Source organism: Archocentrus centrarchus, chromosome 13 (genome assembly GCF_007364275.1).
Source record: "Archocentrus centrarchus isolate MPI-CPG fArcCen1 chromosome 13, fArcCen1, whole genome shotgun sequence".
Taxonomy (NCBI): Eukaryota; Metazoa; Chordata; class Actinopteri; order Cichliformes; family Cichlidae; genus Archocentrus; species Archocentrus centrarchus.
The window spans coordinates 36069866-36085890 of NC_044358.1; the positions used below are offsets into that span (position 1 = coordinate 36069866).

A 16025-nucleotide genomic window follows, 5' to 3' on the forward strand; every position below is an offset into this window, starting at 1 on the left:
ACACACACACACAACCACACACACACACGGAAATCTGCAAGCTGCCCTGTCTGATACCCACTCCTCTCTCCCTCTTTTCCCCATTCTCTGCTCAGCTCCTTCGCTGTCACCTCCTTGGCAGGTTACCAGCACACTGTAGCACGTAAAAGCCTGCCAAACGTTTGTGGGTCTGCCTGATTTTTTTATTTATTTAAAGACTATTCAGGAGTGCAAGCGTGCTCGCATGTGTCTGTGCATGCGAGTAAATAAATCTTTACCCACAGTGAGTTTCTGAGTTGTGAAAGTGACACAAACCGCCAAGATCTGAGCTCGTCTCGTGTCCTGCAGAGACACACCCTGCTGTGAGTCAGTCCTGTGCGTAGGCACAGATCGCACACTGCTTCCAAAAGCTGGATTTCTGAGCAAAATGTTAAATGCAGCACAGACGCTGACACAACTCTTTGTGTCAGCGTCTGTGTGGTTTGATTTTGAACGTATTTCATTGACTCAGCCGGCACATCTAACAATTGTTGCCATTTTTACATGGCACAGGATGTGAATAAGAGCAGTCAAAGGATGTGAGAACAGTAAAATTCACTTTTATATAAAGTTATATACAGTGTAGTTACATACATACAAATATAAAGACTTTGATTTCCCAATAAGCAAACTGAAAAGATTTAAAAGCTGGAGCCTTTACAGAGTGCAGACATGAATAAAACCCCAACATGCAGTCTTGGGGCTGCTCTGAAAACCACAGGAATGCCAAGGTAGCACAGCGCTGCTCGATGCTTAAAAATTAACACACGCCAGCACCGCTTCATTACCAAGTATGTGATAATAAGTGATAACGCTGCATACGAGCCAGTTTGCCTTGAAACAACCTGTCCTGTTCAGCTGGATGTCGACCTGGCGGCACGTAAAAGCTCCAGGTCAGTGTGGTCGCTGTGGGATAAACATTAACGCGCACACGCCTGCACCATCTGCAAAGGCTTTACACCAAATTTGTAGTGTAGCTGTGAAGAGGAACAGTCCAAACAGTGGACCGCATGTTTGATTAGCGCTCCATGGACAGACACACATACACACACACACACACACATATAAAAAAATTAATTTAAATTAAAAAAAAAAAATCAAGTAATGAAATGGTAATTTTGTAAAATTTTAGTACGTGTAACAAGACTGTTTCTCACGCACGCTGTGCTGAATATTAAGGAATCTGCTCCTTGGATTGTAGAGTTCAGTGTTTTTGTGAAATACTTGCTTCAACCAGCAGCTAGTTGGCTTAATTTAACATTAAGACTGGATAAGGCGGTGTACGTAGGCAGCCTGATTCTGTGCAAAAGCAACAAAAATCCACCAAATGCACAGGTTCCACCTCTTGTAGGTGGACTGTGTTTGTATGAATCAAACAAGGCATGCAACATGTTAAATAAACTTTACTTCCAGAACTGTGCTAAGCCAGTTCTGCCACGCCGCCTCTTAATAACTGGCCGACAAATCGACAGGTTTGAACGCTGACCATCGTCAGTGCTATGCGGTGAAAGTTGAGTAATATCTGTGGGCAAACAGACCAAAGTCTGGAAATCATCTGAGAATTTGCAGCATCTGATGTGAGCCGCTTCAACAGCGATTAAAAAGAGCAGCTTTGTTTGGCACCTGTCTCGTTTTGGTGGGAGTACGTGGAACCAGTTTTCAGATCGGGCACTGGCGCCTCGTCGCTGGAGAAGAGGTTCCTCTGACAGAGCTAGGCTGCTTCCTCTGCTTCCAGCCTTTGTGCTAAGATAAACTTCATTCTCTAAAGATGAGAGTGGTGTCAGTCTTCTTAAGAAAACGCTCCCCTAATCTTTTCTACCAACCATCACATTCAAAGTCACGTGAAAAAAAATCTTAGTGGTCGACAGTCAACAAAATCCTTCAGTGCGAACAGCAACGCTTTAAAGGAATTCTATTTTGCAAATGTTTAAGTGCATTATTCTAAAACAATACTGCAAATGGAATGAGTGCAAACAACTTAACATGGTCCAGCTCTGAAGTGCATGAATTCAGTACTTTAAGTAATGCATAAACATCGCTTAAGTTGTGAATTCATGACAGGTTCTCTACCAGTGTAGACAACACGGCATGCTAAAGAAAATGTGCTACATAAAATAAGACTGCGTTTTGTATGATATTTCATGAAGGCTGCCTCAGATCTTTAAGCAATACTCTACAATATCACCTTGGAACAGATGTGACTTAATGAGAGCAACACACACACACACACACACACACACACACACACACACACACACACACACACACACACCACACACACACACACACACACACACATATAAACACACACACATACACACACCAAAAAGTGTTTTCCATTTCCAAGCAGATAAGGCACAGCTCTGGTTCAAGATTGCAAAGAGTGGTCCATTCCCCCAGGCACAGTCTCAGAGTGCAATGCCCTCCATGTTACAGGTCAGCACCTCGTTATGCTGGACCTGCCCCATCTGCCGGTGGAAAAGTCCCTGCTTCTGGGTCCTCCAGCAGCGGGTGTTTTGTCCCAGTGTGATACTCTTAATGCTGGGCAGGTGGGTCAGCATGTTAGTTGGCAAGGATGCCACACCAGAACCGGTCAAGTTCAGCTCCTGCAGAGAGTCTAGGCCGCTAAACACTGCGGGGCTCAGGCTCCTGAGCTTAGGGTTGCTGGAGAGATCCAGAACTTGCAGGCTCTGGAGGCCTTTGAAGCTGTGCGGCTGGATTTCCTCAAGCTGGTGGAGGCCACTCAGGGATAAATAAACCAGATCTTTCAGCTGGGCAAAGGCTCCCTCGGGAATTTGTGTGATGGGGTTCCCATCCAGATTGAGATACCTCAGCAGAAGTCCTGCCAGGCTCGGTACACTCGACAGCTGGTTTGATGACAGAGTTAAACTCTGGATGTGCAAAACTCTGCCGTGCAAAGTGGTGGAGACTGAAACAAGCTTGTTATGAGACAGATCCACGCTGACAGGTTCACCATTAACCTTAGACGCAAACACATCCATGTCAAACTCCTGGAAGCTGTTGTGGCTGAGGTCAACTTCAACCAGGGGGAGCCCAGAGAAACAGTTCGGTGAGAGGCTCTCCAGGTTGTTGTGGCTCAGGTCCAAAGACTCCAGATAGCGCAGCTTGGACAGCGCGCTGGGGCTTATCTGAAAATGAGAAGGAAGGAAACAAGTTAACAATTTTTTTTTTTTAAAGTAATAAAAGTTGAGCAGTGAGTTGCAAGTAAGTATTTCCAAAGCTCACCAGTGACTTGGTTTCACTGGCCTTGTCTGACTCTTTAACAGCCCCCTCTGTGTATCAGAATCACTCAACTTCATGTCCTTGTAAAAATCTGAAATATTTTCTAATGATTTGTCGTTTAGGGTATTTGGAGTAGTTAGCCAGCTAACCCAACCCTAGTTAGTGTGCAGCAGTGAGCAGGTCTGAGCTCTGTATATTTGAGTCTAAGTGAGAATAAACTGGTAAAATTTACTAAATACTGCAGATGTTAAGTTAGGTTATATATTTTCACTGACTAAAAAGGCACAAAAATATAACATGCCAGGCAAAAGTATAACACTAGCACAATTTAAACTCCTCACCGTGAGAAAAAAAACCCAACAGCTGACCACCTAATGACCTCTGCGTCATTAGGTGGTGAGCAGCTTACACTGAAGGCGTTTTCATAACTATGTTTTAAATAGTGTATAATTACCTGAAAATTTGAACTGTTGTGTTCTTGTTACCCAACAATGAGCCATTTATAGTTACAAAAGGAGCACTTAGAGACCGGACAAAACAAACACTGCCTCTGGAGACGTTTCGACCTGCAGTCACAGCATCACCTCCACACTGGAAGTGTAGGGTGAGCTGGAGTGTATTCATTTGGTTGCAATCTCTATGCCACCAAATGCTTTAAGTGGGCTTTTATTGCTACTTTGTTTAAAAATAGCTGCTCTCTACAATTACAAAAATCGCCACTGGTGTATGCAGTGAAGTGAGGTGCTTAGCTGCTTGGTAACACCCAGTAACACCTGCTGCTCTGATGCAATCTTACGTTAGATAATATCAACTAACATTACAATAATTCGACCTAAATAGAAGAACACGATTACGCCGTTACTTTAATCCTAGTTTAAGGGTCGACACAGAAGTTCTTTGAACAACTTACTTTTGTAATGTGGTTACTACTGAGGTCCAAGCTGATGAGGGTGGTGTAGCCTGGACCAGCTAACACTGTGTCACTGAGTGGGCCCATTGCATTGGAGGACATGTCCAGGTGAGCAGTGTCCAGTGGGATTGGTATGGGCATGGAGGCGCTGGGTCCCAGCCCTCGGCAGTCCACTTTGGTCAGGCTGAAGCTGTCGAACAGGCCGAAGCTTTCCACCTCGCAGTGGCAACCGGGATGGCAGTTCTTAACAGCGCTGGACTGGACGGCTGCCAGCAGCGAGACACCAAACCACAGCAGGAGGGCCATTATGCTCTGGAGAGAGAACAAATTCATTATTTACATTAAAAAAAAAAAAAAAAAACTTTTTAACAATGCTCCTGTCTGTGAGATTAAAAATGCTTTCTGGGCACAAACGCCATCTGAGGAAAGTGCACTGCTCACTCACCATCAAACCAAACCTTGTCTAGACTACTTAACGAGGTACTTGGTTTAGGATTTTAGAAATCTGAGGAGCTGTTCCTGTGAAGGCTTTTGTTAAGCTCAGAGAAAAGACTTTACGCCTTTATTTGTGCAACTTGAGTAGCCCCAATCCCTCCCCCACCCCCCCCCCCCCCACCCCCCACCCCCTCTCTTTTGGCTTCCCAACGGGTGTGACCTAATTTCTTTGATCAATGAGTTCATTTGCACTTTCTTAACTCACTAGAATGCATATGCATGGTTGTAAAGCTGAGTGTATCGTAAATCTTTGATCCATTTTGAAATTGGGGGGGGGGGGGGGGCATCCTCTGAGCCTCTGTGTATTAAAAAGACATAATCAGAAACAATTTCTCATTCTGAAACGGTACTGCCACATGACTGCACTGTAAAAGAAATACCAGCATAAATGGGATGACACATCATAGAGGGAAAAAAAATGCCTGAACATTAAAAATAATAATAATTTTAAAAAGCCTTAATAAGAGAATAAAATACAGCGTAAACACATATTTAGCCAATAAAAATACTGAAAAATTGAACCAAGCTCAAACCAGAGAAGAGCCGATCATACCTTTTTTCAGCTCTTGCTTCTTCCCTCTGTGTGCATCTGAGTAAATGGGAGCTGAACAGTGCCTAGTCATGCAGTTCAACTTAGGCAACATGTTTATGCACACATACCGACAAACAACTTAAGCAAGTAAAAAAAAAAAAAAAAAAGAAAGAAACTGGACAGAGGTTAAGCGTTGTGCAACGGGTAGAAGTGAAAAGTCACGGTGAGGCCGCTGCATGCATTACACAGCAGAGTACTTGTTAAAGATAAAACCTCTAGTTTTGCACCAGTACGGCCATCAGAGAAAATTACACCCTCAGCCTCCTGTTTTTTTAAGAAACAAACTGAAATAACTGGCACACTTATATAAACTTAAAAAAAAAAAAAGAAAAAAGTGAACTGAAGCAGTTCCACATTTTTACTGGCCATTATAGTGAGCACTTTAGGACAAAATCTCATTTTTTGGGTTTCCAACAAAGCAACGCGAAGCGCCTCAGTTTACGCTGTGTTCTTAGGAATACTTGGAAGGAGTAGAGATTAATATTACATAAGAAGATGAGGTGCATAGTTACAGATTACTTGGTGATCAATATGTGCAGGCCGATTACAGTGGCTCAAAGTCTGCTTTGCTAAAGCGGTTCACCTCTGTGCACACTTTCTTTTGTTACGACCCCTGTGCGCACTACTACTGTCTGCTCTGTGAAGCGGCAAAAACGTGCGGCTGTGTACTCCCTCCAGCTGCACGTTCTGACCAGACGTGAGTGGGCGAGACCAGTTGCAGCCTGGTTAATAAAGCCGAGTGAGCTGAACAATATTTAACAGGATATTTTCCAGCTGAGTTCTTCACAAGCTGCACAGTCCACCCATGGAACATCAACGGCAGACTCTAATGAATGAATCCAAGAATAACCTCTCTGACTTTACGTGTTAAGTCTTCAGCAGTTTTGTGACAGCACTGACTGCCATAAAGAATGACTAAGGTCTAGTGGACAGCTTGTCTACCTGCAAAGAGCGTCTGCTGTCAGATGGAAGCAGTGCCCTTTTGCTTGTGCTGCTGTTGGTTCAATAGCCAGCTGAGGAGAAGAGAGAAGTTATAACATGCTAAGAGCTGAAGTGAAACTGAGTGTTTAAAAGTAATGAAAGGCATCCGCTGCAGCCACCGTCTGCTTTCAGTTCTGTAGTTTTGATCTTTGATGTGCTTTTTGTCCTGTCTCCCTCCCTTGACCCCCTAACAGGTCACAGCAGATGACTGCCCCTCCCTGAGCCTCGTTCTGTCTGAGGTTTCTTCCTGTTAAAAGGGAGTTTTTCCTTCCCACTGTTGTCAAGTGCTTGCTCATGGGGGGGGGGGGGGGTCATTTGATAGTTGGGGTTTTCTCTCTATTATTGTAGGGTCTTTACCTTACAATATAAAGCATCTTGAGGGGACTGTTGTTGTGATTTGATGCTATATAAATAAAACTGAATTGAATTGAATTCTCTTGTTCCTGTTCCAGCCCACTTGTCAACCCATCAGCATTTGACCTATGCACAGCCGAGCTACGCATTTTCAGGTTTCTGGAGGACTGCATAGGCTGAACACCCCTAGCCGCAGGCTGTCTGTAGGCAAATACCAACACCAGCAGACACGGATCTCAGCCTGCTCTGCAATAACAACTTTTGCTCGACCTCAACCTGCAACTACAGAGAGGCCAGTTGTAGCAAACTGCCAGTAAAACCAAGTGGTCTTCAGCACTTTGTGTGGTTTTCCAGCCACTTTCATCAGTCCTTCCTTCCCCTCCTCCACCCTTCTGCTCCGATTGTGAACTCTCTGCTCTAGGTGTGCTTCTCAACTTCTCGCCAATAAATCTCAGCTAACAGCGAACGGCTGCAGGCGGTGCCTTCAGATCAGACACATTCTAACTGCTGCAATTACCCAACAGCAGCAGGGCTACAACCCACCACTCCAACCCCCCACCCTGAGTGAGCAATTGCCGAAGGAGTGTGAAATCACCCCTCCAACATGGTCTCACTTTCAGAGGCCCTGTCACACCTCTTCATCCTTGGAAAGCAGCACATTAACCTCTGCTGGCCCCTGAGAATTATCAGCCATTAGTTATAAATGAATGCAGGCACAATATTTTTTTTTTAATGGGATCAATCTTCTCTTTGGAAGCTTTATCGCACAGTTTTGCAAAACATTATCACAGTGATGGTCAAGTTATTGAAGTGTGTCATCAGAATTATCAGAACATGTGTCAAAAGTCAATATAAAAGCATCACTTTTAATTGCCGACAAGATAAATGTTTATCCATATTCAAATAAAAGCTCTTCTACTGTCTGTTCTTTATCTGAATCCTATCAAATTTGTATTGTTAAAAAGACACTAAAAGCACAATTTATTTATCTATTTATCTAACTATCTCGCTGTTTGGTCCACCCATTTAAAATTTATTAATTTACACGTGAGTCAAACCTCATCGAGCCCTCAATTTGTTTAGCTTCCTTCAGTGCTCTCATGTATTCGTTATGTCACTGAGATTGCTCTGTCCCAATTTAATCTTCAAGCTGAAGACTTAAAAGTGTGTAATTAGAAGATGGATGCCATGCTAATCCTTTTAAGCCAAATTAATGCATGACAATGAGGTGGAGGCGAGAAGTTTGAATGAAACGGGGGGGGGTGGTTAAGTGTTTTTAAACAATTAGGTGGCAATGAAACGCCAGCAGTTCTGGCGAATAAATAAAATCTGAAGCAAGGAGACTGATCACATTCCTCAAAGTGCGCTTTGAAAAGCTGGAAGGACAGAAATTCAGACCAAATAATGGGCCGGATGTTGCGCTGCTGCAGGGACTGAATGCGAGTAACACTTTTTATGCAGGTACTGGATTTACACATACAAAATACTTGATCGTTTTATACAAATAAATAGAATAGAAACTAAAAAAACGTATACAAGGCTGCTAGAATCACAGTCCTCAAATAAAACATGAAAATGCTGCTTACGTAGCAATGAAGTCATAATTAGAGCCTGACTGAGATATCGGTCAGCTAGTATTGGCCCATTAAAATCAGGAAAAGATTCACTTGCACGACTATGTGCAGCACATGTAGCAGGTACTGAACACTGAAACAGACTTTACCAAGCCGGCTCCTTACAACAAGGTTAGTTTGATATCCAGTATCACAAATGTAAGAAAACACAGATAACTCCCTCCTGCATGCCCCATCCAGGTGGCACCCTCTCCTAGACCAAGGAACCCAACCAGACTGAGCATTTGTAGAAGGTACGTTCAGCTGCTTCCCATTTCCCAAGTGGTTGCCACATCAGATGGATCCAGATTTGGCACCTTTTACTTTTACACTTCCTGACGCAACCCTTCCATTTACCTGGGCTTGGGGCTAGCACTAGGCACTAGCTTGTGACCCATGAGGCTCAGTTTGTGTCTCAAATGTTTAACCACTACAGCACACAGCCACACCAAACTTTTTCCTTTTCAAGACCTCTGCAATTTGCCCTGGCATGCTGTCAGTTAACTCCTGTGCCAAATCCTGACTGATAGCAACCCATTCTTGTATAATCAATGCTTGGAGTTTGTCAGAATTTGTAGGTTTTTGTTTGTCAGTCCGCCTCCTGAGGACTGACCATAAGTTCTTGATGGGATTAAAGTCTGGGAGGTTTCTGGCCATGGACCCTAATTTTCAATGTTTTGCTCCCCAAACCACTTAGTTATTACTTTGGCCGTATGGCAGGATGCTCCATCATGCTGGAAAAGGCATTGTTCTTCACCAAAATGTTCTTGGACAGTTGGGAGAAGCTGCTCTCGGAGGATGTTTTGGTGCCATTCGTTATTGATGGCTGTGTTCTCAGGCAAAGTTGTGAGTGAGCCCACTCCGTTGGATGAGAAGCAACCCCACACATGGATGGCATAACACAGGACTGATGCACTCACCTTTTCTTCTCCAGACAATTATTTTTCCAAATGCCCCAAACAATCATAAAGGGGCTTCAACAGAGAAAATGACTTTACCCTAGTCTTCAGCAGTCCAATCCCTGCACTTTTTGAAGGACATCAGTCTGTCCTCGATGTTTTTCCAGGAGAGAAGTGGCGTCTTTGGTGCCATTCTTGACACCAGGCCATCCTCCAAAAGTCTTCACCTGACTGTGCATACAGATGCACTCACATCTACCTGCTGACATTACTGAGCAAGCTCTGCCCTCGTGGTTCCCCAATCCTGCAGCCGAATCACCTTTAGGAGATGGTCTTGGTGCTTGCTGGACGTTCTTGGGTACCATGAAGCCTTCCTCACAACAATTGAACCTCTCTTCTTGAAGTTTGTGATTAGGTGTTGATTTAGGTGTAATCTTACTAGCAGCAACATTCTTGCCTGTGAAGCCTTTTTAATGCAAAGCAACAATGACTGCACGTTTCCTTGCAGATAACCATGGTAAAAGGGGGAAAAACAATGAGAATCACCCTCCATTTAAAGCCTTGTCCCCATCAACACTCTCACCTGTGTTAACAAGAGTATCATTGAAATGATGTCAGCAGGTACTTTTGTGGAAGGGCTGAAATGAAGTGCAAATGGGTTTTGGGAGACTTTGCAATTATTTAAAAAGTCATCTGATCACTCTTCCTAACATTCTGGAGTATATGCAAATTGCCATCATAAACCTAAAGCAACAAACTTTGTTAAAACTAGTACTTGTGCCATTCTCAAAACTGTTGGCCACGACTGGACATTCCCTGTTTTTTTACCTGAGCTTGGTAAGATGTAACGCCTGTGTAATGCTAGCGGGTGGCGAAAATGAGTAAGTGAATCTGCTTGCAAACCAGCCACTGAACAACAGAAAAAAGATGAATATCACCGACTTGACACTGGAGCGTGAAGCCAAAGTGAAAGTGCCTTACATGCAAAGTAAAAGTGAAAATGCATTATTTTTAATGGCCACAAGGGGGTGGCGAAAAAGACTTTCAGTCTTAAGACCTTCAGACCCGACATCTGTAAACAATTTACTGGTAAGTTTATGATTTGAGAAATTCATTTCGGCTCATAGCGTCACAGAGGAGGATTATCCAGGACATGCTCAGTAGCCAATGTCACCACATCCGATGGTGAAAACGCTCAGCTCGGGGATTCAGAACGGGAATTCACTAACTTGTGGGCAACATCTCAGGAGCTACCACCTAAAGATTTGTTGCCACTATACGAATTGGAGAACCATGAAGGAGGACATGCAGAGGGTTGGTGTGATGGATGAGAATGCTAGGGATAGAGTGAGATGGAGGCAGGTGATCGACAACCAAAAGAAGATGAAGACGCAAAGAGGAGAAACGTGCAAAGCCCAACACAAATATGGCAGTCAAAAAGTTTTGAAAAATCAACAAAAAGGAGGTCCAGTTCAAACACTGCCAATCCCCCCCCACACCCAACGATGCTGATATCAGTCAAAGGGGCCAATACTTCCCCCAATACCAGCATTACAATCATTTCTAACTTTCCAGCGCTGCCCTGATATACTGCATGTGCACGTTTTGTTTACATATAAATAAAAAACACAATCAACATTGTGTCATTTTTATTAGGATGTAATAATCACTATCGGCCCCCAAAAATATCAGCTGAGCTCTAATCAGAAGCGGGGGGGGGGGGGGGGGGGGGGGGGCTTGCGTCAGTAAATGTGAACAAAATGTGAATGCAGCACTTTTGTCTCTTTTTCTCGTCACATCCTTCTCTCTATTACTCCTGGCTTTCAGTGTCACTGTCAGAGTTTCTCTTCCTCATTTTCATCATAAACAGCCTCACAAACGCGCCGCAGCTCTGACAGCATTTACCACAACTTAAACCGTCGTGCCATGCCCTGCGAGAGGAGACGAGAGGCGGGTACCCACGCACTGCACGGCCACCTCTGTCTGCAGATCAGATTTCCTGCAGCTGTACGTGGCAGGGAGCTGGGGAGGGGGATCTGCTGCTAAAATATACAAAAATATAATGAAAAAGCCCCTCACTGCGCTTAACTCCAAGACCAGTTTATATACTTTAATTGCCAACCCCGCCCCTTTCAGCTGTCACTGCAGCTCTGCGCGGCACCTCGGGGCGCATCATTCACAACACACACGCACCATAAAGTTTAGGTCTTCCTCTGTGCGTGTGGACAGCGTGAGGTAAAGACACAAAACAGCCTGGTCCGATCAGTCGGGACACCGGGGGCGGTTTCTTAACCAGAGGCAAACGTGAAATCTGACCTGATCTGACCACATGTCTGCTGCTCTGTCCGACAGCGTTTAACAGCCTGGAAGACGAAAACGAGCAGACGAAGAAAAAGGAGAGAAAAAAAAAGAGAAAACCGCCCCGACTTTGTTACTTTTTTCACCAGTCTGTGTTTACAGTAACTTACTTTGGTGCCTTCTATCCAGGCAGTCGGCTTTTCGGGCTGCTTTTCACTTCACTGCTCCCATTTTCCAGCCCTCCACCGCGCTCCCGCGTCCCGCCGGCTCGTCTGTCCGCTGGTCTTCATGAGCTCCGCAAAACACCCCCTGACCGTCTGCTCCGCTCCGCCGCAGTAAACTGTCAGGAACTGCCAACACTGGGACACACTCGCCTGCTCCCATCCCATAAAGTCCTCCTCCGCTCCGCTTTAGCACCAAAAAAAAAAAAAAAAAAAAAAAAAAAAAACAGAGCACATCCTGTCCGTTATTTCCAAAACAAAATGCTTCAAACCCAAGCTAAAGTTTTTTAGTTTTTTAAAGGCAGTTAATCAGTTCATTTGTCTCGGTTACTGTCGCCTTGGTGCCTGTGCAGCTATCAAGTCTATTTGGCCATTTCATACTAGCACTTGAGAGAATTTGTTTCACAGGCCTCTCCCAGGCTAGTTCTGAAACCATGAAAAAAAAAAAATCATTTTTTTATTTTGAAAGGGTAAGAGTATGAGTTTCCGGTTTCTGGGACCGTTTTAACGGCGCTCGCCCTGCGCCACAGTCGGTGCGCCCTCTAGTGGGAGCGAAGCAAAGAAAGCCACATGAACGGAAAAGTTGGAAACATGGCTGCGCAACAAGGCGGCGGTTTTTGATTTGGCCTCAGAGTTTTGATGAACCTGATAAAAAAGAAACAGTCTGCATGAGCGGAAACCCAGACCTTTCCTGCTGCACGAAAACAAGCCTGTGACGTAGCAGGCAGAAACTTAACGTGATCAATTTAATCTTAATATATTTAATAGATATTTACTTGCAATATATAAGGGGAAGTTTAATAGGAAATGCCCAAATACTAACATTAAAAAAAATCACTATCTTTCACAGGACATAACAAATCTTTGGAGACTTTAGGTTACACCCTGTTATCCAGAAACACGCAGGTCAAGTGTGATAACGAACATCTGTCGGTGCGCACACAATGCTGAGGGGGGCCCCTGCTCTTTATCTGCACCCTTAGCTCCATTGTTTTCATGAGAGCATTACAGCACCACAGCACACATACATACAGTGCTACACACGCACACATGTACTCCCAGGAGTGCACACAAAGCAAGGCCAGCACTCAGAAACAGTCTAACTATTGTTTTCCCGCAAGCAAAAAGAGGCACGTACTACAGTAAGTTATGCAGGAAAGGCGATCATATTTTTGCATGTTTTGCGTAAACACACGCACATGCACACCTCTTGCATCTTATCTGGCAATAAAAAGTTTGCCAAAATTCAGAACTTGCTCAATAATCCTAATAGCATCCTAATCTGATGCGCCCAAACTAAACCAGTTCCTACTCTTCTTCTCAGATTTTACTTTAGTGGCAGTGTGCTGCTCATTAACACTCTGCTGAATGTCACCAAAGGATTGTCCAGGCCCCAGTTGGTCAAGGGAGGCCTGGAGTATTGCTTGAAGTGAAAAACATACAACAAGCATGAAGAGATGCAAAATGTGCCAAACGGGGACAAAAACAATTGCAGGAAGAGATAAAACGACCCCAAACATGTGCAAAACAGCTTTTTTTGAAAAGTGCAAAAAGACTAAAGCGACGCAAAAAAGAGCATAGATGCAATATTACGCAATCACCACAAGGAGATTTAACAATATGCAAACCAAATAGGGAGGGAAAACAGCCAGATAGGCATGAAAAGTGATACAAAATCACACAAAACATCTGCAAGATACATAGTTAGAGACACAAAGCAAATATAAATCATATCTGCATGGTTTCCTCTGTCTGTCAGTCCAGGTGGTTAGGTCCCCGGTAATGGGAGTGGGTGCCTTTTGTGCTAAGGGACCATTGTTTCATAATCTCTCCATTGTACAACAGTAAAAACAGCCACAGTATACCTAGAAACAAGTTTGTGGTAGCTGATTTGTTATGTTGTTTCAATGCCAGTGTCAACTGTGGGAACAGTGCAGACTGAAACATCCTGCTTTGGTTAAAATCCCAGTGTTCAGGGGCGTGTTACAGCACCCACATAATCATTTACTCCAAGTGAAAAACATTATTTGTCATTCACATTATCATGATAATTCATTCCCTTTCAAGATAATGATTGCATGACCTCTATTCGCGTGATAGAATAGAGGTGTGACAAAATTCAAATAATAGATTACAGGGTGAGTAAATGATTAGGTGGAGCACACATCCTGAATATTGTTTGCAGAGGAATAAACTTGAAGAGTTAAACCAACATCACAGCTCAGATGTTTAAAGAGAATAAACACCCAGTCAGGCAAAGGCCAGCCCTTTAGATTTTTTTATTTTTAAATATAAATGAAATTACTTGGATTCAGAAACAATTGTAACAAGCTGTTAACAAGAGTTAGTTTATTAATAATACCTCCTTGAATTTCAACATATCCCATTTCAGGAAAGTGTCCAATAAATGCATCTGACAGAAATTTTTTATTTTGACAATTAAAATTTCCTGGTAACTTATTTTTGGGGCTATTTAATGATCCACAAATTTATTAGACCACCACCCAATGTAAGCATCATGCTACAGCTGCCCTACATTAACAGTATTGGTAATTACCAAAATCATTTCTTATGTTTCTGTAGTGGTTAATCCACCACTGCACAAGCAGTTTAACTGAAGTGATGTTTTTAATGCTTAAATACAGTTTTTATCCATGAATTTTAAGATTGACTGTTTTACAAAAAAGAAAAAATAGTGAAGTACGTTATGATTTTTTTTTTTTATTAAAATGCCAAATTACAGTTATTTACTTGCATCCCTGAGCAGAGAAATTCGTTTTATTTCTGACCTCTCAGAGAAGCCGAGGGTGCCGGCTCAGATTTGGATATAAACTTGTGAACTTAATGAATAACAATATAACTGACAGCTTTTGACAGATTTCTAAAATGTTAGTGTTTTCTCTGAGATGTGACTAACTGAGCATGTGCAGACGGACTGTTTTGTATTCAGGCTGTTACGAGCCTCTCTGGTCTTCTCCTTAAAATAGCGTTTAAATCTATTTTCCTGTAAAATAAATAATTTTCTTTTGCTGAGCATGGAGATAAATCTGTATGAGACAGAGATGTGTAAACTTGGTTTATGAGGCTTTTGAGGAAGATATACCAATTTGGTTTAGTTTGAATGCAAACGTTTGTGTTTAATTTAAGTTGCTGCATATTAAGCAGAAAGTCTTTTTGCTTTGAGAAAAAAAAAAAAATGCATGCACTTGTACTGAAGAACACATCCACTAGATGGAACCAGAACTTACTAAAAAGACCACCAAGTATATGTGTTGTAGTTACTTGGTGGTAGTTTAAACCCCCATTTAAACTACCCTCGAGACAGGCTTAATTTTATTTATTTTGAAAGTGACCCATTTCTCAGAAAAGCCCATTTTTACTGACCCTGTCGCTCAAATATGAGTCGGCACAGATATGTTCTCCCTGCTTAGGAAAAAGGTTATACTTCGCTGAAAGAAGTCTTTGGGATGCCAGAAGAGGTCCCTGATAACTCAGAATAACTGCTTCAGCCTTCACTGTTGCTGCATAAGCAGCATTCAGTGCTGTGTTTGGCTTATTAAAGGGACTTTCGGCACACACTTGAACGTCAACATAAAAAGTCCAAGGCCTTTTAACATAGTCTGCTCCCTGGTGTCTCCATTGTCTCCTATTTTATCAGTCCAAGGACATGTTTATTCATCTTCGTGCTCACACTGCATTCCGCCTCTTTCCTGCGTGCGCTGCATATTGTAAAATGACACAGATGTGCTTTGTCGAGTAAGATTCTCATTTTATTTATTTGTTTATTTATACTTGTTTATGATTCTTATTTTCTTGCAGATGCTTCCAACAGAGCTTCACTCAGAAGCACACTTGCCTCTCGTGCTCGCTGCTCACCGGTGCGGACGTTGCGCTGTGTCAGCATTTCTGTCCTCTATTCTGGATGGAGGACAGTGTTGTCAAGGTGTTACGTTTAAGAGGCTCTTCAGCTTATGTGGGATATGGGTCAACAAAGGTGGATTCAACTTTTCAGGTCTATGTGTGCGCAAAGCAGTGGTCGCAGGGGTTTATATAACAGAAATTTGTATAAATATATATTTTAATTTTTTTTTCTTGTCTGCCCTTTCTTTGGACAGTTTAAAGGGGCTGCCTTTGGTAGTTCATATATTGCTCTTTAAGCACACACACACACACAAATACAGACACACAAACACACAGAGAGAGGGAAATAGAAACTGACAGGCAGACGGAAGGTGTGGATGGATCCCTCTCTCTCTCTCACACTCACACACACGCGCGCGCACACACACACGCACACACACAGCTGTGACCTGATGTTGCTGTATTTTGCATTATTGTATGCGCTTTACCTTACTATATAAAGCGTCTTGAGGCAACTGTTTGTTTGATGCTATTTAAATA

The 16025-nt window shown here is 43.0% G+C and overlaps 1 protein-coding gene across 3 annotated transcripts; it reads right to left on the minus strand.

The window, feature by feature from the left end:
- Window positions 1-599: 599 nt before the first annotated feature.
- Window positions 600-11781, minus strand: tsku (tsukushi small leucine rich proteoglycan homolog (Xenopus laevis)). Of its 3 annotated transcripts, none has more exons than XM_030745313.1 (3): window positions 11574-11781; window positions 4172-4483; window positions 600-3167 (listed from the first exon to the last, which is right to left on the minus strand). In XM_030745313.1, exons 2-3 carry the CDS (start codon window positions 4475-4477, stop codon window positions 2427-2429), a joined length of 1047 nt encoding a protein of 348 aa, XP_030601173.1. In that variant the 5' UTR covers window positions 4478-4483; window positions 11574-11781; the 3' UTR covers window positions 600-2426. The 3 variants fall into 3 exon arrangements, with proteins under 3 accessions (XP_030601173.1, XP_030601174.1, XP_030601172.1); XM_030745314.1 differs by lacking the exon at window positions 11574-11781 and adding an exon at window positions 5220-5297; XM_030745312.1 differs by lacking the exon at window positions 11574-11781 and adding an exon at window positions 4872-4936.
- Window positions 11782-16025: the final 4244 nt, after the last annotated feature.